The 14984-nt window shown below is 35.8% G+C and overlaps 1 protein-coding gene across 2 annotated transcripts in view; it reads left to right on the forward strand.

The window, feature by feature from the left end:
- DECR1 (2,4-dienoyl-CoA reductase 1) overlaps window positions 1–13965 on the forward strand; it is a 54892-nt gene extending 40927 nt beyond the window's left edge. The window contains exons 7-10 of one of the 2 annotated variants that reach the window (XM_060287134.1): window positions 3593–3665; window positions 8870–9016; window positions 9478–9553; window positions 9643–13965. In XM_060287134.1, coding sequence (XP_060143117.1) covers window positions 3593–3665; window positions 8870–9016; window positions 9478–9553; window positions 9643–9731 — 385 coding nt within the window. In that variant the 3' untranslated portion in view covers window positions 9732–13965. The remainder of the gene's footprint in view (window positions 1–3592; window positions 3666–8869; window positions 9017–9477; window positions 9554–9642) is intronic. The other variant, XM_030862851.2, reaches the window with a different exon arrangement.
- The last annotated feature ends 1019 nt before the right edge of the window (window positions 13966–14984 follow it).

Below are 14984 nucleotides of genomic sequence, written 5' to 3' on the forward strand. Positions count from 1 at the left end.
GCCTAGTTAAAAACCTTATATCATTTTTCTATTACTCTTTGGAATAAAAGCCAAAACTCAATATGGTATTCTAAACAGACTTGTCCCTGGCCTTTCTTTATTCATTGACTTATTTGATAAATATTTATTGTGTATCTTTTGTTTACATGGGATACAGGGATATGATAGTGATGGAAATAGAACAGTCCTCATTCTCACCTGAACTTGCATTCTTTTACTGTTATTCCTGTGCTTTTAATTACCATCATTCCTGCGCTCTATATTTTCTTAAACACACCACGCATTTTCATATCTCTATGCCTGGGTTATGCTGTTGTTGGAATTTGCTGTGATATTTTGCCTCCCTTCAGGGCGCTTGTATCACCTCCTCTGGGATATTTACTTTCATTTCTCTAGAAGAGAATTAACCATCCTCTACTCTTTGCACCCTTAAAACTTTGTTTATTCCAGTCTGGTGAGAAGACTAACACATTAATAAATGCCATCCGGTGTTGTAGATTCTAAAATGAAGGGGCACAGAGAAGGGCACTGTAGACTATTTTTAACATATCATTAAAGCTATATGACTTCCCCACTAGAATGTGTGTCTGTGAGAGAAGAAAGCATATCTTATTCATCTTTGTGTACTCATTGCTCAGCAAGATCGGGTACATAGCTGGTGCTCAGTGCTTGTAGAACTACATAATTGTTCTCTTTTTCGAGTAGTCTCAAGGTTCTTTTTAACATTTAAACCAGTGATACACATTTGTTTGAGATACAAAGAAGTCATACTTTACTCAGCAGTTTAGTTTGAATAGAGATAATTACCATTTTGGGGTTTTTTTTTTAAGGTCAAATGGTATTGGAAATAAGGGATTTGAACTTGACTATTTTGGCACCATTTGTACAATATTTGTTTTGTTGAGATCTTTGACTCTTGTTAGAGGTTTCAATTTCATGTCTTTTAAGGACTATGATTCTGTGCTGCTTTTTTTGTATTACTGCATAGTGAATTGCACATAGCAGATGCTCAATAAATGTGTACCTTCCTCCCCAGCCCGTGTTCCCATCAGCCCTCTTTCATATTTTATAGTACACAATCATACCAGATAAGATCTTGTAGGTCCCTGAATACTGCATGTTGTTTATGCCTTTGTCCTTTACTCACACTGGCCCATGTGCCTGGGCTGTCTTCTTTTTTCCAGCCTACCTTCTAATATCTCCCATCCTCTTCTTTCCCCCTTACTCCCACAAAAAACTCCTAATCCTTCTTCAAGTGTCAGCTCAATTATCACCTCCTGAGGGAAGCCTTCCATGTACTTCAGGAAGGCATAGATACTTCTTCCTTTACGTAGCCTTGGCACATATTACACAGTTTCCAGGATAGTAGTATCTAGTTCTTTATACAACTAAAGCGACCTCTCTTGAGAGAGGGACTATCTCCTGAAAGCAGGGCTGCCTTTCTTTGTTTGAGGATATTGGCATATAGTAAGCTCACAATAAACACCTGTTGATTGAAAAACAATAATGGTTAACATTATTGAGTATATTGTACTTAGCATCTTAACATGCAGAGTGAGCCAGTGAGGTGGATTCCTCATGTTACAGTAGATCTTGAGAATATAAACTAGGTTATAAGAGCTAGCACTAGAACAAATTTATCTGTTGCACCTATGAATAGAGATAGCATGGCTTTTCCTCTTAAGCCAGTTTCCTTAATAGCTTGCCCAGTTTTTCACAGAATGCTGTAAACTCTGCTCAGCTCAGTAATTCTGTTAAGACACACAGCTACTACTTCCCTAGCAATCTAGTAGGTGCACTACAAGTACATACCCAGGGTAGGTATGGTCTTGGACTCTGTTAAAGGTATCACTCAGAAAAGCAGTTTTTAATGTATGATTTGCCTGAAAGAGATGCAGCCCATTTCTCTAAAATGTACCAGTGGATTAATCAGATTAACAGACTGTACTTGGAACACAATGCTTTATAAAGCATTGTTAATGTTAATGCTTATCTTAGTGAGTATCTTATAATTACATAAAGCTTATGTTAATAGATATCTTATAATTATACAAAACTTATCCCTTTGTATCTATTGCAAGGATACAGTGGCTTAAGGACATTACTATACTACACAATTTTCCTTTTATACGTTTTCTTGGAAGAAATGTTTTATTAAATTTTTTTGTCAGAAACAATTGTGTTTTTCCTGAGAGATTAGCTTGCTTTTTTCGTTATGGGCAGTGTGAGTTGTGTAACTGATTAGGCTTACCTTTTGCATAGCATCATGGAAGGAGTAGATACAAGTTTTTCACCTGCCTATTATAATTATATGGAATATCACAATACATTTAGTTATAAGTTTCATTCTTGACTTCTTTATATTTCCTTATCCTTGTTTTGTTTGTTTTCTTTCTTTTCAAGTAATTCTATCTTCTTCATTTGCATTACATGTATTTCTTAAGTTACGTTAAATCATTTTTTTAAAGTAGATTAAGTATATGCACACAAATGTACATATGAATTTAAATTTCTAAAATAAGTTTAGGTAATAAAAAGACATATCTATCAAGTAAGCTTTTTTTTTTTAAATGTATTTTTGGCTGCATTGGGTCTTCATTGCTGCGCATGGGCTTTCTCTTGTTGCAGCGAGTGGGGGCTACTCTTTGTTGTGGTGCACGGGCTTCTCATTGCAGTGGCTTCTCTTGTTGCGGAGCACGGGCTCTAGGTGCACGGGCTTCAGTAGTTGTGGCACTCAGGCTCAGTAGTTGTGGCTCTCGGGGTCTAGAGCTCAGGCTCAGTAGTTGTGGCGCATGGGCTTAGTTGCTCCATGGCATGTGGGATCTTCCCGGAGCAGAGCTCGAACCCGTGTCCCCTGCATTGGCAGGCAGATTCTTAACCACTGCACCACCAGGGAAGTCCCAAGTAGGCTTTTAAAACAGGTTGCTTCTTCAAGGTTTCATGTTTGCTATTAGTGTTCTATTTTGCTTCAGGGCATTTAGCAAGATTCTTTTAGATTCTTATTTCCTTTTTAGCTCAGTTCAACAATTGTATTAAAGCCTAGTTAGACATGATATGGTTAATATTTTAAATCTATGTAATCCGTCTCTTACTCAATTAAGGCACTTGTAATGTTGCAAACATTGTAATCTAATGTACTATGAGTAAAGTTACATTGAACTTTATAAGTGCAGGACTGAACTCCAGAAAATGTGGGGGAGAGACATGAATCTCTTCCTTCTTTGTGCTAAATAATGATACTCTTTTTAAAAATGTGTATTGATATTGGACTTCGTTCAAAATGTGAATAGTAGGTCATCTAGCATAGTGCTTAAGGACACTAAAGTGTAAATGGTAGATAGTACAGCAGAGTGTGACTAAGGGCACAAACTCCAGAGCTAGACTGCTACAGGTTGACTCACTAGCCATATGACCCAGAGCAAATGATTTAACTTCTCTGTGCCTCAGTTTCCTTGTCTGTAACAGGGGGAATAATAATAGTACCTACCTGTTGGAGTTATAGTCTCTGGCATTTAATAAGCATGCAGTCTTGGTTAATAGTATTTTTAATATATAGTATAATATTTTAGAATCTGTGTTGTTTAATTTTTAGGTCTCTTGCAGCTGAATGGGGTAAATATGGAATGAGATTCAACGTGATTCAACCGGGGCCTATAAAAACCAAAGTAAGTTTTGGTTTGCTTATGATCACATTTTGAGGGATTAAGGAGTGAAAGATAGATAGATAGATTCTCATGTGTGCAGTATTTTCCAGCGATACCTTAGTTTGGAGCCCTGGTGGAAGGGAAGAGGGTTTTGCCATTATCCAACATAAGAAATAAGGAGGTGGGCAAGAATACAGCAGCTATACAACTCCTTGATAAGGTCTATTTCAGTGTCGTAATCTTTCTGGGATCTTTTATGCCATCAATTTTGGCATTTTGTCTGATTTGCTTTAATCTGTTATTGTGTTATATTTCTTAATTTTTGCTATATTTTAAAGGTTCTTTGACATCCTTTTTTTAAAATGGAAATGTAATGAGGTGGATAGACCTAGAGTCTGTCATACAGAGTGAAGTAAGTCAGAAAGAAAAAGACAAATACCGTATGCTAACACATATATATGGAATTTAAGAAAAAAAAAAATGTCATGAAGAACCTAGGGGTAAGGCAGGAATAAAGACGCAGACCTACTAGAGAACGGACTTGAGGTTATGGGGAGGGGGAAGGGTGAGCTGTGACAGGGCGAGAGAGAGTCATGGACATATACACACTAACAAACGTAGTAAGGTAGATAGCTAGTGAGAAGCAGCCGCATGGCACAGGGATATTGTCTCTGTGCTTTGTGACAGCCTGGAGGGGTGGGATAGGGAGGGTGGGAGGGAGGGAGACGCAAGAGGGAAGACATGGGAACATATGTATATGTATAACTGATTCACTTTGTTATAAAGCAGAAACTAACACACCATTGTAAAGCAATTATACCCCAATAAAAATGTTTTTTTTTTAAAAAAAGGAAATGTAACTATATTTTAAATTTAAGAGATGCTTTAGAAATTTATCATATAAGCTTGGTCTTGTTATAGGCAACATTTTCTTTGACACATGTCTGTGCCTTTTCACTTTCAAACACTGTTATGCACATCATCTAATTCCCATGTCTCTCTGATTAAAAATCCTTCTGATGGCATGCATTTCACCTGAAATCAGATATTGCAACTCATAATTATCACTAATGCTGTTACAGATGTTGCGTGAAAGGTTCACAGGTTCTCTGTTCTCTCACGTTACCCCAAATGACTTCACTCTCATACTTCTTTTTGTTTCCGTGTAAAGCAAGAATTTATAATCCCAACTGGGATGTTTCTTTGAAGGCCCAGGTGAAATTTGCTAAGTTGTTTCTGTTGTATAAACTGAAAATAATGCAAAGGAGTATTTGGCTTGTAGATGGTTCTGGGGTATTAAATATTAACATGGAGATGGTTGTATTAATTTTTTTAGCAGTTTGAAGGGTGGAAAATGGAAAGAACAACTACCTGAGTGAGTGAAACTTGACTGAATATCTTATTTGTTTGGCACTTATGTAATAAAAAATAATAAAATTAATGGAAAAATAATTCAAAGGCACATATTAAAACACATGATTCAGAATAGCATTGTGCTAAGCACTATCTTATATATAGTCATAGAAACTTCTTTCTAGGACCTCAGTATCTAGGAAAGATCATCTGCATTTTATTATATATTTAACGTACTTACTGAGTGCCTTCTGTATGCAAAGGTGCTAATAAGAAAGATACAAAAACATTTGTGACAGATGCTTGCCATCAACTTTTAGTCTAGCAGTATAGGTGTAAGTTTTATGCAAATAACATGCATATAGTTTTAAAGAGATTTAAGAAAATTGAAGTATAGAAACTCTCTAGCAAGCACTGATAGAACCAGAATTGGGACCTTTGTCTACCCTTTTTCTTTGATGCTTTATACCTGCCTAGGGAGAGCTGAAGTGCTCTCAAGGAGCCTGTGTGTGCTTGCTATGTCTCATGTCTGTGTTATTGAAGAGAGTTGTCACCTAGACTTACAGGCACTGGTAGAGAAAAAGCCAATTATTTTTATTAATCAACACGCATGCATACTTTATCTTGGTCTGCTCCTTTTTTTTTTTATTGGAGTATAATTGCAATACAGTGGTGTGTTAGGGTCTGCTCCTTTTTATCATTAACAGAAGGCAGAAATTGTTTGGCAAATTTAGTTAATGTTTTTCTCTCTCTGGAATCTACTTGAATTTAATATTCCTACATACTTGTTTTCTTCCTTTTCTATTATTTTGAGAAGTAAGGAGAAGCAAAGGAATTTCCTCTTAAATATTTCCTATTTGAATCATTTTCCTGTGTTTACTAAATCAAATGACAGTAGCAGCCCTACCTCCACCACACTAAATTTGTACATATTTCAGAGTACTTGCATATGCATTTTCTCATTTCTCAGACAACAATTTTGTGAGATAGCTAAAACAGGCATCCTCATTTTACATATGAAGAAACTAAGGTAAAAGTTATATTTTCTAGTGTTTTTTTTAACATCTTTATTAGAGTATAATTGCTTTACAATGGTGTGTCAGTTTCTGCTTTATAACAAAGTGAATCAGTTATACATATGTCCCCATATCTCTTCTCTCTTGCATCTCCTTCCCTCCCACCCTCCCTATCCCACCCCTCTAGGTGGTCACAAAGCACTGAGCTGATCTCCCTGTGCTATGCGGCTGCTTCCCACTAGCTATCTATTTTACGTTTGGTAGTGTATATATGTCTATGCCACTCTGTCACTTTGTCCCAGCTTACCCGTCCCCCTCCCTGTATCCTCAAGTCCATTCTCTAGTAGGTCTGCATCTTTATTACCATCTTGCCCCTAGGTTCTTCAGACCATTTTTTTTTTGATTCCATATATATGTGTTAGCATGAGGTATTTGTTTTTCTCTTTCTGACTTACTTCACTCTGTATGTCAAACTCTAGGTCCATCCACCTCACTACTAATAACTCAGTTTCGTTCCTTTTTATGGCTGAGTAGTATTCCATTGTATATATGTGCCACATCTTCTTTATCCATTCATCAGTTGATGGACACTTAGGTTGCTTTCATGCCCTGGCTATTGTAAATAGAGCTGCAATGAACATTTTGCTACATGACTCTTTTCGAATTATGGTTTTCTCAGGGTATATGCCCGGTAGTGGGATTGCTGGGTCATATGGTAGTTCTATTTTTAGTTTATTAAGGAACCTCCATACTGTTCTCCATAGTGGCTGTATCAATTTACATTCCCACCAACAGTGCAAGAGGGTTCCCTTTTCTCCACACCCTCTCCAGCATTTATTGTTTGTAGATTTTTTTTTTTTTAAGGAGAGTTTAAAGATGCTTCCCATTTTTTTTTAAGATGTTGGGGGTAGGACTTTATTAATTAATTTATTTATTTTTGCTGTGTTGGGTCTTCATTTCTGTGCGAGGGCTTTCTTTAGTTGTGGCAAGAGGGGGCCACTCTTCATCGCGGAGCGCGAGCCTCTCAATATAACGGCCTCTCTTGTTGTGGAGCACAGGCTCCAGATGCGCAGGCTCAGTAGTTCTGGCTCACAGGCCTAGTTACTCCGCAGCATGTTGGATCCTCCCAGACCAGGGCTCGAACCCGTGTCCCCTGCATTAGCAGGCAGATTCTCAACCACTGCACCACCAGGGGAGCCCTGTTTGTAGATTTTTTGATAATGGCCATTCTGACTGGTGTGAGATGATATCTCATTGTAGTTTTGATTGGTATTTCTCTAATGATTAATGATGTTGAGCATTCTTTCTTGTGTTTGTTGGCAATCTGCATATCTTCTTTGGAGAAATGTCTATTTAGGTCTTCTGCCCATTTTTTGGATTGGGTTATTTGTTTTTTTGATATTGAGCTACATGAGTCGCTTGTATGTTTTGGAGATTAATCATTTGTCAGTTGCTTCATTTGCAAATATTTTCTCCCATTCTGAGGGTTGTCTTTTCATCTTGTTTATGGTTTCCTTGCTGTGCAAAAGCTTTTAAGTTTCATTAGGTCCCATTTGTTTATCTTTGTTTTTATTTCCATTTCTCTAGGAGGTGGGTCAAAAAGGATCTTGCTGTGATTTATGTCATAGAGTGTTCTGCCCATGTTTTCCTCTAAATATGATGGTGACTGGCCTTACATTTAGGTCTTTCATCCATTTAGAGTTTATTTTTGTGTATGGTGTTTATCTCTGGGCTTTCTATCCTGTTCCATTCTGTTTTTGTGCCAGTACCATGCTGTCTTGATTACTGTAGCTTTGTAGTATAGTCTGAAATCAGGGAGCCTGATTCCTCCAGCTCCGTTTTTATTTCTCAAGATTGCTTTGGCTATTCGGGGTCTTTCGTGTTTCCATGAAAATTGTGAAATTTTTTGTTCTAGTTCTGTGAAAAATGCCATTGGTAGTTTGATAGGGATTGCATTGAATCTGTAGATTGCTTTGGGTAGTAGAACCATTTTCACATTGTTGATTCTTCCAATCGAAGAACATGGTATATCTCTCCATCTATGTGTATCATCTTTAATTTCTTTCATCAGTGTCTTATAATTTTCTTAGTTTCAGTTGTTTTTGGTGTCTGTCCTCAGTGGCTATGGTTGGTTCAGTGGGTTGTGTAGGCTTCCTGGTGGATGGGAGTGGTGCCTGTGTTCTGGTGGATGAGGCTGCATCTTGTCTTTCTGGTGGGCAGGTCCACGTCTGTTGGTGTGTTTTGGGGTGTCTGTGGCCTTATGATTTTCGGCAGCCTCTGTGCTAATGGATGGGGCTCTGTTACTGTCTTGCTAGTTGTTTGGCATAGCGTGTCCAGCACTGTAGCTTGCCGGTCATTGAGTGGAGCTGGGTCTTGGCGTTGAGATGGAGATCTGTGGGAGATTTTTTGCCGTTTGATATTACATGGAGCTAGGAGGTGTCTTGTGTACCAGTGTCCTGAATGTGGCTCTCCCACCTCAGTGGCACAGCCCTTACTCCTGGCTGGAGGACTAAGAGCCTGTCCTCCACATGGCTGAATCACTGCAGAAACATTCTGGAAATGAAGCATGCTATTCTCCTAAGCCCATTTAGAAATACCTTGGAGAAGAATCATGGAGTCCCTCCAATCTGGTTTTCCTTTTTCCTTCTGTCCTTTCTAGTGGTTTTTTAAAGGTCAATATTGGGTAAAATGAATATGGAAGAATTTGGCAAAACTCTCTGTTGCTTACAAGTACTAAGGTATGAACAGGTTGCCATAGTAACATTCCATTTACTGCAAATTTGTTTCTTAAATAGGAAAGAGGTTGTATTAAAAAAAAAAAAAAAAAGCAACCTAATTATTTTCTTAATTCCTAAGGGTGCCTTTAGCCGTCTTGACCCAACTGGAGCTTTTGAAAAAGAAGTGATTGACAGAATTCCCTGTGGTCGGCTAGGAACTGTGGAAGAACTTGCAAATCTTGCTGCTTTCCTTTGTAGTGATTATGCTTCTTGGATTAATGGAGCTGTAAGCATTGTTGTCTCTCAACTTTTTTGGGAGGTGGATTTGGCGTGGGGAGGTGGATTGTAGAACCAATCCTGACGATGTTGAATGTAAATATGATTTAAAGTATTTAATTAGCTGTATTTAGTATATTATTTATAATATAGAAATATTAATATATATTGTTTAGCTTATGGAGTTGATTCATTGATAAATTAATTTTATTAAATGTAAATCACTCTGGTAGACATGCCTCTAAGATGAACTTTAAGATTGGGTATAATTTGAAATTGTAGAAATGATGGAGAGAGGATTTTAAAGAGAGTAAATCAATTTAGGTTTAAGCATCAGTTTTGTCCTTAAAATTTAGGCTTTGATTGAAAGTGCCAAGGAGATATTCTATCCAGTTAGGAGGGAGAAATGGCTAATGGTTCAGAAACTTTTTAAAAGAAGTTAGTTTCACAGCTTTTATTATTATTTTTCAGGTAATTCGATTTGATGGTGGTGAGGAAGTACTTATTTCAGGGGAATTCAACAGTCTGAGGAAGGTAATGCCATTTTGTGAGTATAATATAATATTGGCAGTGAGGATACTAAGCTTTAAAAACACACAAGAACCTCATTAAATTGACTTTTTCTTTTTGTGGTAGGTCACCAGGGAGCAGTGGGACACAATAGAAGGACTCATCAGGAAGACGAAAGGCTCCTAAGACTACTCTGGCCTTCATCTTGGTTATAATGGAAATTATACAAACTGTCTATAATCTTTTGAATATTTTCAAGTCTAATAAATTGTTACTTAGCAAACATTGAGCGTGTATTATGTGCTAGGCCAATGGTAGGTATATCTTGTATATTAAAAGATAAATAAGATGGGCTGTTGTTCCTTTAAAGAATTTTTTAAAAATAAAAAGAGGAAAGTGAGTGAAGGCTTTTGATAGAGGTGAAACGAGACTGGAAGTGCAGAGAAAGGAACAGATATTTGTAACCTGGAAAAATCAGGAGAAACTTAATGGTGAAAGTAGTATTTGAATTATATATTAAAACTATGTCTTTGGTGATGGTGCCTAAAAGAAAGTAGAGGATTTACAGTAAATCTAATGGACTCTGTCTTTTCAGTGTATTTCCTTTTCATTGGACTTATGAATTGTCTTCTTTGGATAGCTCAGTATTAATTCAGATAAGTTCTTGCCAGGACCTATTTTGTAGCCAGACATTTTATTTGGTACTGAGAATAAAACATGAATAATCTATAGCCTTTGCCCTCTTAAAACTCATTATCTAGCAGGATAGATAGACCTGTAAATAATTATTTATGATTCATTGTGATAAATATTCCAGCAATGTTAAAGTGTGGAGGGGGAAGTAATTCAATCTGTCTCCAGAGTTTAGAGAAAGTGACACCTAGGAGACAGCATTCCATCTCAGCTTTTAAAGTATATATTCTCTATGAATTTATGGTCACCAGGGGGTGGGGAGGTGGGGAGGGATAGACTGGGAGTTTCAGATTGACATGTACACATTGTGATATTTAGGATAGATAGCCAGCAGGGACCTTCTGTATAGCACAGGAAGCTCTGCTCAATATTCTGTAATAACCTAAATGGGAAAAGACTTTGAAAAAGAATAGAAAAAAATTTTTTTTTAATAAATTATTGTTATAAAAAAATAAAGTGTACTGGAATAGGAAGTGCTAAAAAAGATAAAGTATATATTCTCATGTAGAGAAGATGAACAAAGCTCATAAAATATTTTTATGTATAATTTCATTTCATTCCATATTTGGTTTGACTAATTTGTCATCCTAAGAATCAAATAATAAGAAAACCACAGTCTCAAGTGTATATAGCTATAATTTTGAGTTTATATTAAAAAAAGTATTTTGCTTTCATAGGAATCATTCATTACATGCTCACTAGACTGACTTTCCCAATTGCCTGAATTACCAAGAGAGGGGACCAGCTTCTATCTTACCTCCTCTGAATAGATCTGAAAAGGAATCTAGTTTTCCTGTTTGAATTTATATGCTGTAAGCCTGATATGCAAATCCTTATTATATTGACAGTTAATTTTGTGCATAAGTTACATTAAATTGTGTACATAAATGGTTTAGAATGAGTGGCCTTGACATTTCCAATAATTTTGCCTTTCACTGGGGTACCATACCCAGTCTCCATTTTACCTTTAACACTAACCATAGTTTTCCTCTCTTCTATCTACATCTTTCTTCTTTATTTTTAAATTATCAATACTCTGTGGTATAGGAATAAAAAGTGCCAGTAGTTATATAAATTACCTTTTGTAAGTTTCATCACTTCTTATTTTCTTCATGATAAAATTCAGGATTATAATATCTGCTTCACAGGGTTGTTATGAGGATTAAGTGAGATGAAACAATTAAAAACACCATGTAAATGTAAAGCACACAAATGAAAGACAAGGCCCTCCTGTTTTTCTACTCTTTGATTTTTAAGACATGATTATCATAGAAAATGTGAGAATACAAAAGAATAAAAAATTTAAAAACTAACTTCCTAAAGAAAACTTCTATTAATACTTTGGTATAGTTATTTTCAACCTTTTGCCTTTTTTCATTTAATTTTTATTTTTTATGAAACTAATTTGTTTATATAATTTATATAGGGAAGAGTACTACTGCAATCTCTGCTCCAAAGCTATCTTCCCATGTAACTATCTTCAGCTCTTTTAACCATTTTTTTGGTTTGTATTTTTGGGGTTTTTTTCTGGAATATACATTCTTCCCCATCCACTAATTCTACAAATATAACCATATCCCTATTTTTGGTTAAATTTATATTCAGTGTTTACATTTTTATAGCTTTATTAATATTGCTTTTTCCTCAATGTTTTCTCAACTTCCCTACTTCTTTTTAACCTACTTCATTTTAACAGTTGAGATTATATGATAAGTCAGATCCTGTTTCTCATAAATAAAAGATTTTTTTATATTTCATTGTTTATATGTATCATACTTTGATTTTTTATTCTTAGAATTAGTTAAAAAAATTTTTGGTATAGTATATAAAACTGTGATGAATATCTTTATGCATAAAACATTTTTAGAGTTTGGAATTTTTTCTCCTGATAGATTCCTGGGAGTAATATTATTAGTCAAAGTTGTGAAGCTTTTAGAGACTCTTGATACACATTTCCAAATTGCTATTCCTGAGATTTGTATGGGTTTAAAAAACCCTGAGCTATGTGTGCTAGTGCCAATTTCAACAAATACCTACCAACATGGGGTAGTTTCACTTTCAAACTATTTGCCAATTTCATAAGTAAAAATTGATAGCTCCTTCAAACATGTATTTATTTAATCATTAGTGATAATATTTTTCTATACTTAATGAATGTCCTGTTTGTCTTTTTACCTCTTAATGGGGTATCATAAAAATTTTGACTTGTCTGAGTTTGTATACAAATTTTTCTTCCGTTGATCATCTCTTAGAGTTTGCTTCATTATTGTATGTTATTACAAATGATGAATGAAGAAGCAAAGCTTGCAGGCATGGCAGGGAGGACCAGAAGAGAGATCATGGTAATATCATTTGACTGAAATTTCTTCCTAAGAAAAATTTCTTAGGAAGTCTGAAAGAGAAACAAACATTATTGATGGATAGTCACTATATTTTATGACACAACACCTTTGGGCATCAATGTTTTACCGTAAGAATTATTACTTTTTCACACTACTTAGTAACTTCTCCAAGAGTCCTGCTTCTAATGCGTTAACAGAAGAGTTAATACTCAGAAAATTAAAGTGAGGATTATTGGTAACAATATCACTTATCTTAGAATTAATGTATGAAGACATCCCCAGGAAATGTTTCAGGTAAGGAGTAACAGCTATTGTTACTTTGTTCTTGAGGAAAACTAAAGCAGTGAGAATTTAAGTGACTTTGAATAATAGAATTTTAGACCTGGAAAAGTCTTAGAAGATAGTACTCTCAACCCCTTCATTTTATAGTTAAGGGAACTGAGGCTCAAGGAAGTTGTGACTTGGCCAGGGTCACATAATTAGTCAAGCTCATGTCTCCTCAACTGGACCAGTTTCTTGGGATCATAATTTAAACCAAGAGACAATAATAGGGTCTTTATGAGATATAGTTCTATTGCAAAATCCTTCTTCAAAGGAAAAAAGCCCATTAATTTTTTGGAGGGAGGGTTCTTGATCAATTTTATTTTGTTGTAATTGAACATAAAAATATTTATTAGACTTTCATAAATTCATTCTCAACTTCAATCCCTTTAATTTTCTTCTAAGGTCTTACATTTCTCAACTGTACAGTAAAATAATCCTTGGATTTGGAGACAGAAAAATGGCGCTTAGTATAAAATCTCAGCCCCTTAACACTAGCATAGGTGATCTTGCCTCTCTACCTGATACACTCTCCCCTCACACAGGCTCTGTCACAGCAGCTTTCTTTCTGTTCCTTAGGATTGTTCAACCTAGGGCCTTTGCACTGGCTGCTTATTTGTCCTATGAATGTACTTTTCCTTATCTTTATATGGCTGGCTTCTTCAGAGAGGCTTCCCTATATCCCTATTTGCACACCATTAATTTTTAAAAACTTTAAAGTGACCTATGATTTCTAAAAGTACTCAAATCATGAATTTTCACAAAGTGAATATGCTTTTATAATCGCTAACCAGGTGAGAAACAAAATATCACCAGGAATCCAGAAGCCTTGCTTATGTCCCCCATCATGACTCCATTTCTCTCCCTAAAACTAACCACTATCTTGACTTGTAACCTCTAAGCTAAGCTGCTTTTGAAGTTTATATAAGTAGAATTACACAACATGTATTCTTCTATTGCTGGCTTACTTGCTTATGCATTCTCATTGTTACATAACATTCCACTGTATGAATATACCACAATTTATTTGTTCTGCTATTGTTGGACATTGGGTTGTTTCTAGTTTGGGCTATGTCAAATACAATGCTGCTGTGAGCATTTTTTTTTTTTTTTTTTTTTTTTGGTGAAGATAAAACATAGAAGTGAAATTGCGGGATTGTGAAGTGTGCATATGTTCAAATTTAGTAGATACTGCCAAATGGCTTTTCGAAGTCTTCACAACCTCCCATCAAGCAGTGTGTAAAAATTTCCATTGTGCCACATCCTCATCAATACTTTTAGCATTCAAAAATCTCTAACTTTAGCCTCTCTGATGAGTGCATGGTAGTATTTCATTTATTTTAATTTGTATTTCTCTTGATTACTAATAAAGTTGATTAGTTTTTATTTTGGATATTTAGATATCCTTTTATTTGTGAAATGCCCATTCAACTTTCTTATATATTTTCTGTTGTGTTATGTATAAACATTATTTTTAGGAATAATGTTTATATATTTTGGATATGTACCTCTGTCAGTGTTACAAATTGTTGGAGGAGGTCATCGAGAGGACATGACTGCAGGTCAACCCAAGAGCTGAATCTAGGCTCCTCCCTCCCTCGTTCTGGAATGTAGATTTGAGCCACCGTTCCCACAGCCAGAGCTATTTCAAGGAAGTAGCCTTGAGTGAGTAAGGTGCTGTTGAGACCATCTGGATTGAACTATGACTGAACCCAGTTTAAAGGCTCTAGAAACTTTAAATTCTGGTGGGCAGGTGTAGAGATCTACTCATTTTACACCCAAGCCGAACCTTGTACATAGGTTTCCTTGCTTATTAAACCTGCCACCTACCAATCTGGAGTGGTTTGACTCTTTCTTAGGTCTCTCCTTGTCCTCCATGTACCGGGGCCAGTTTCAGATTTCACCTGGGGAACTCTCAAGGTTGTGAGCCAACATAAATATCTTCTCACACTCTGATGTTTGGTTTTTCAAACTACAAACAAATTTACTCTCTTAATAGTATATTTTTGGGAACAGAATTCTTAATTTTAATAGAGTCCAATTTCTCAATCTGTTTTTTCATAATTGGTTAAGGAATTTTTCCATGCATGAGGTATTAGAGATACTCTCTTG

Source organism: Globicephala melas, chromosome 17, assembly GCF_963455315.2.
Source record: "Globicephala melas chromosome 17, mGloMel1.2, whole genome shotgun sequence".
NCBI classification, from domain to species: domain Eukaryota; kingdom Metazoa; phylum Chordata; class Mammalia; order Artiodactyla; family Delphinidae; genus Globicephala; species Globicephala melas.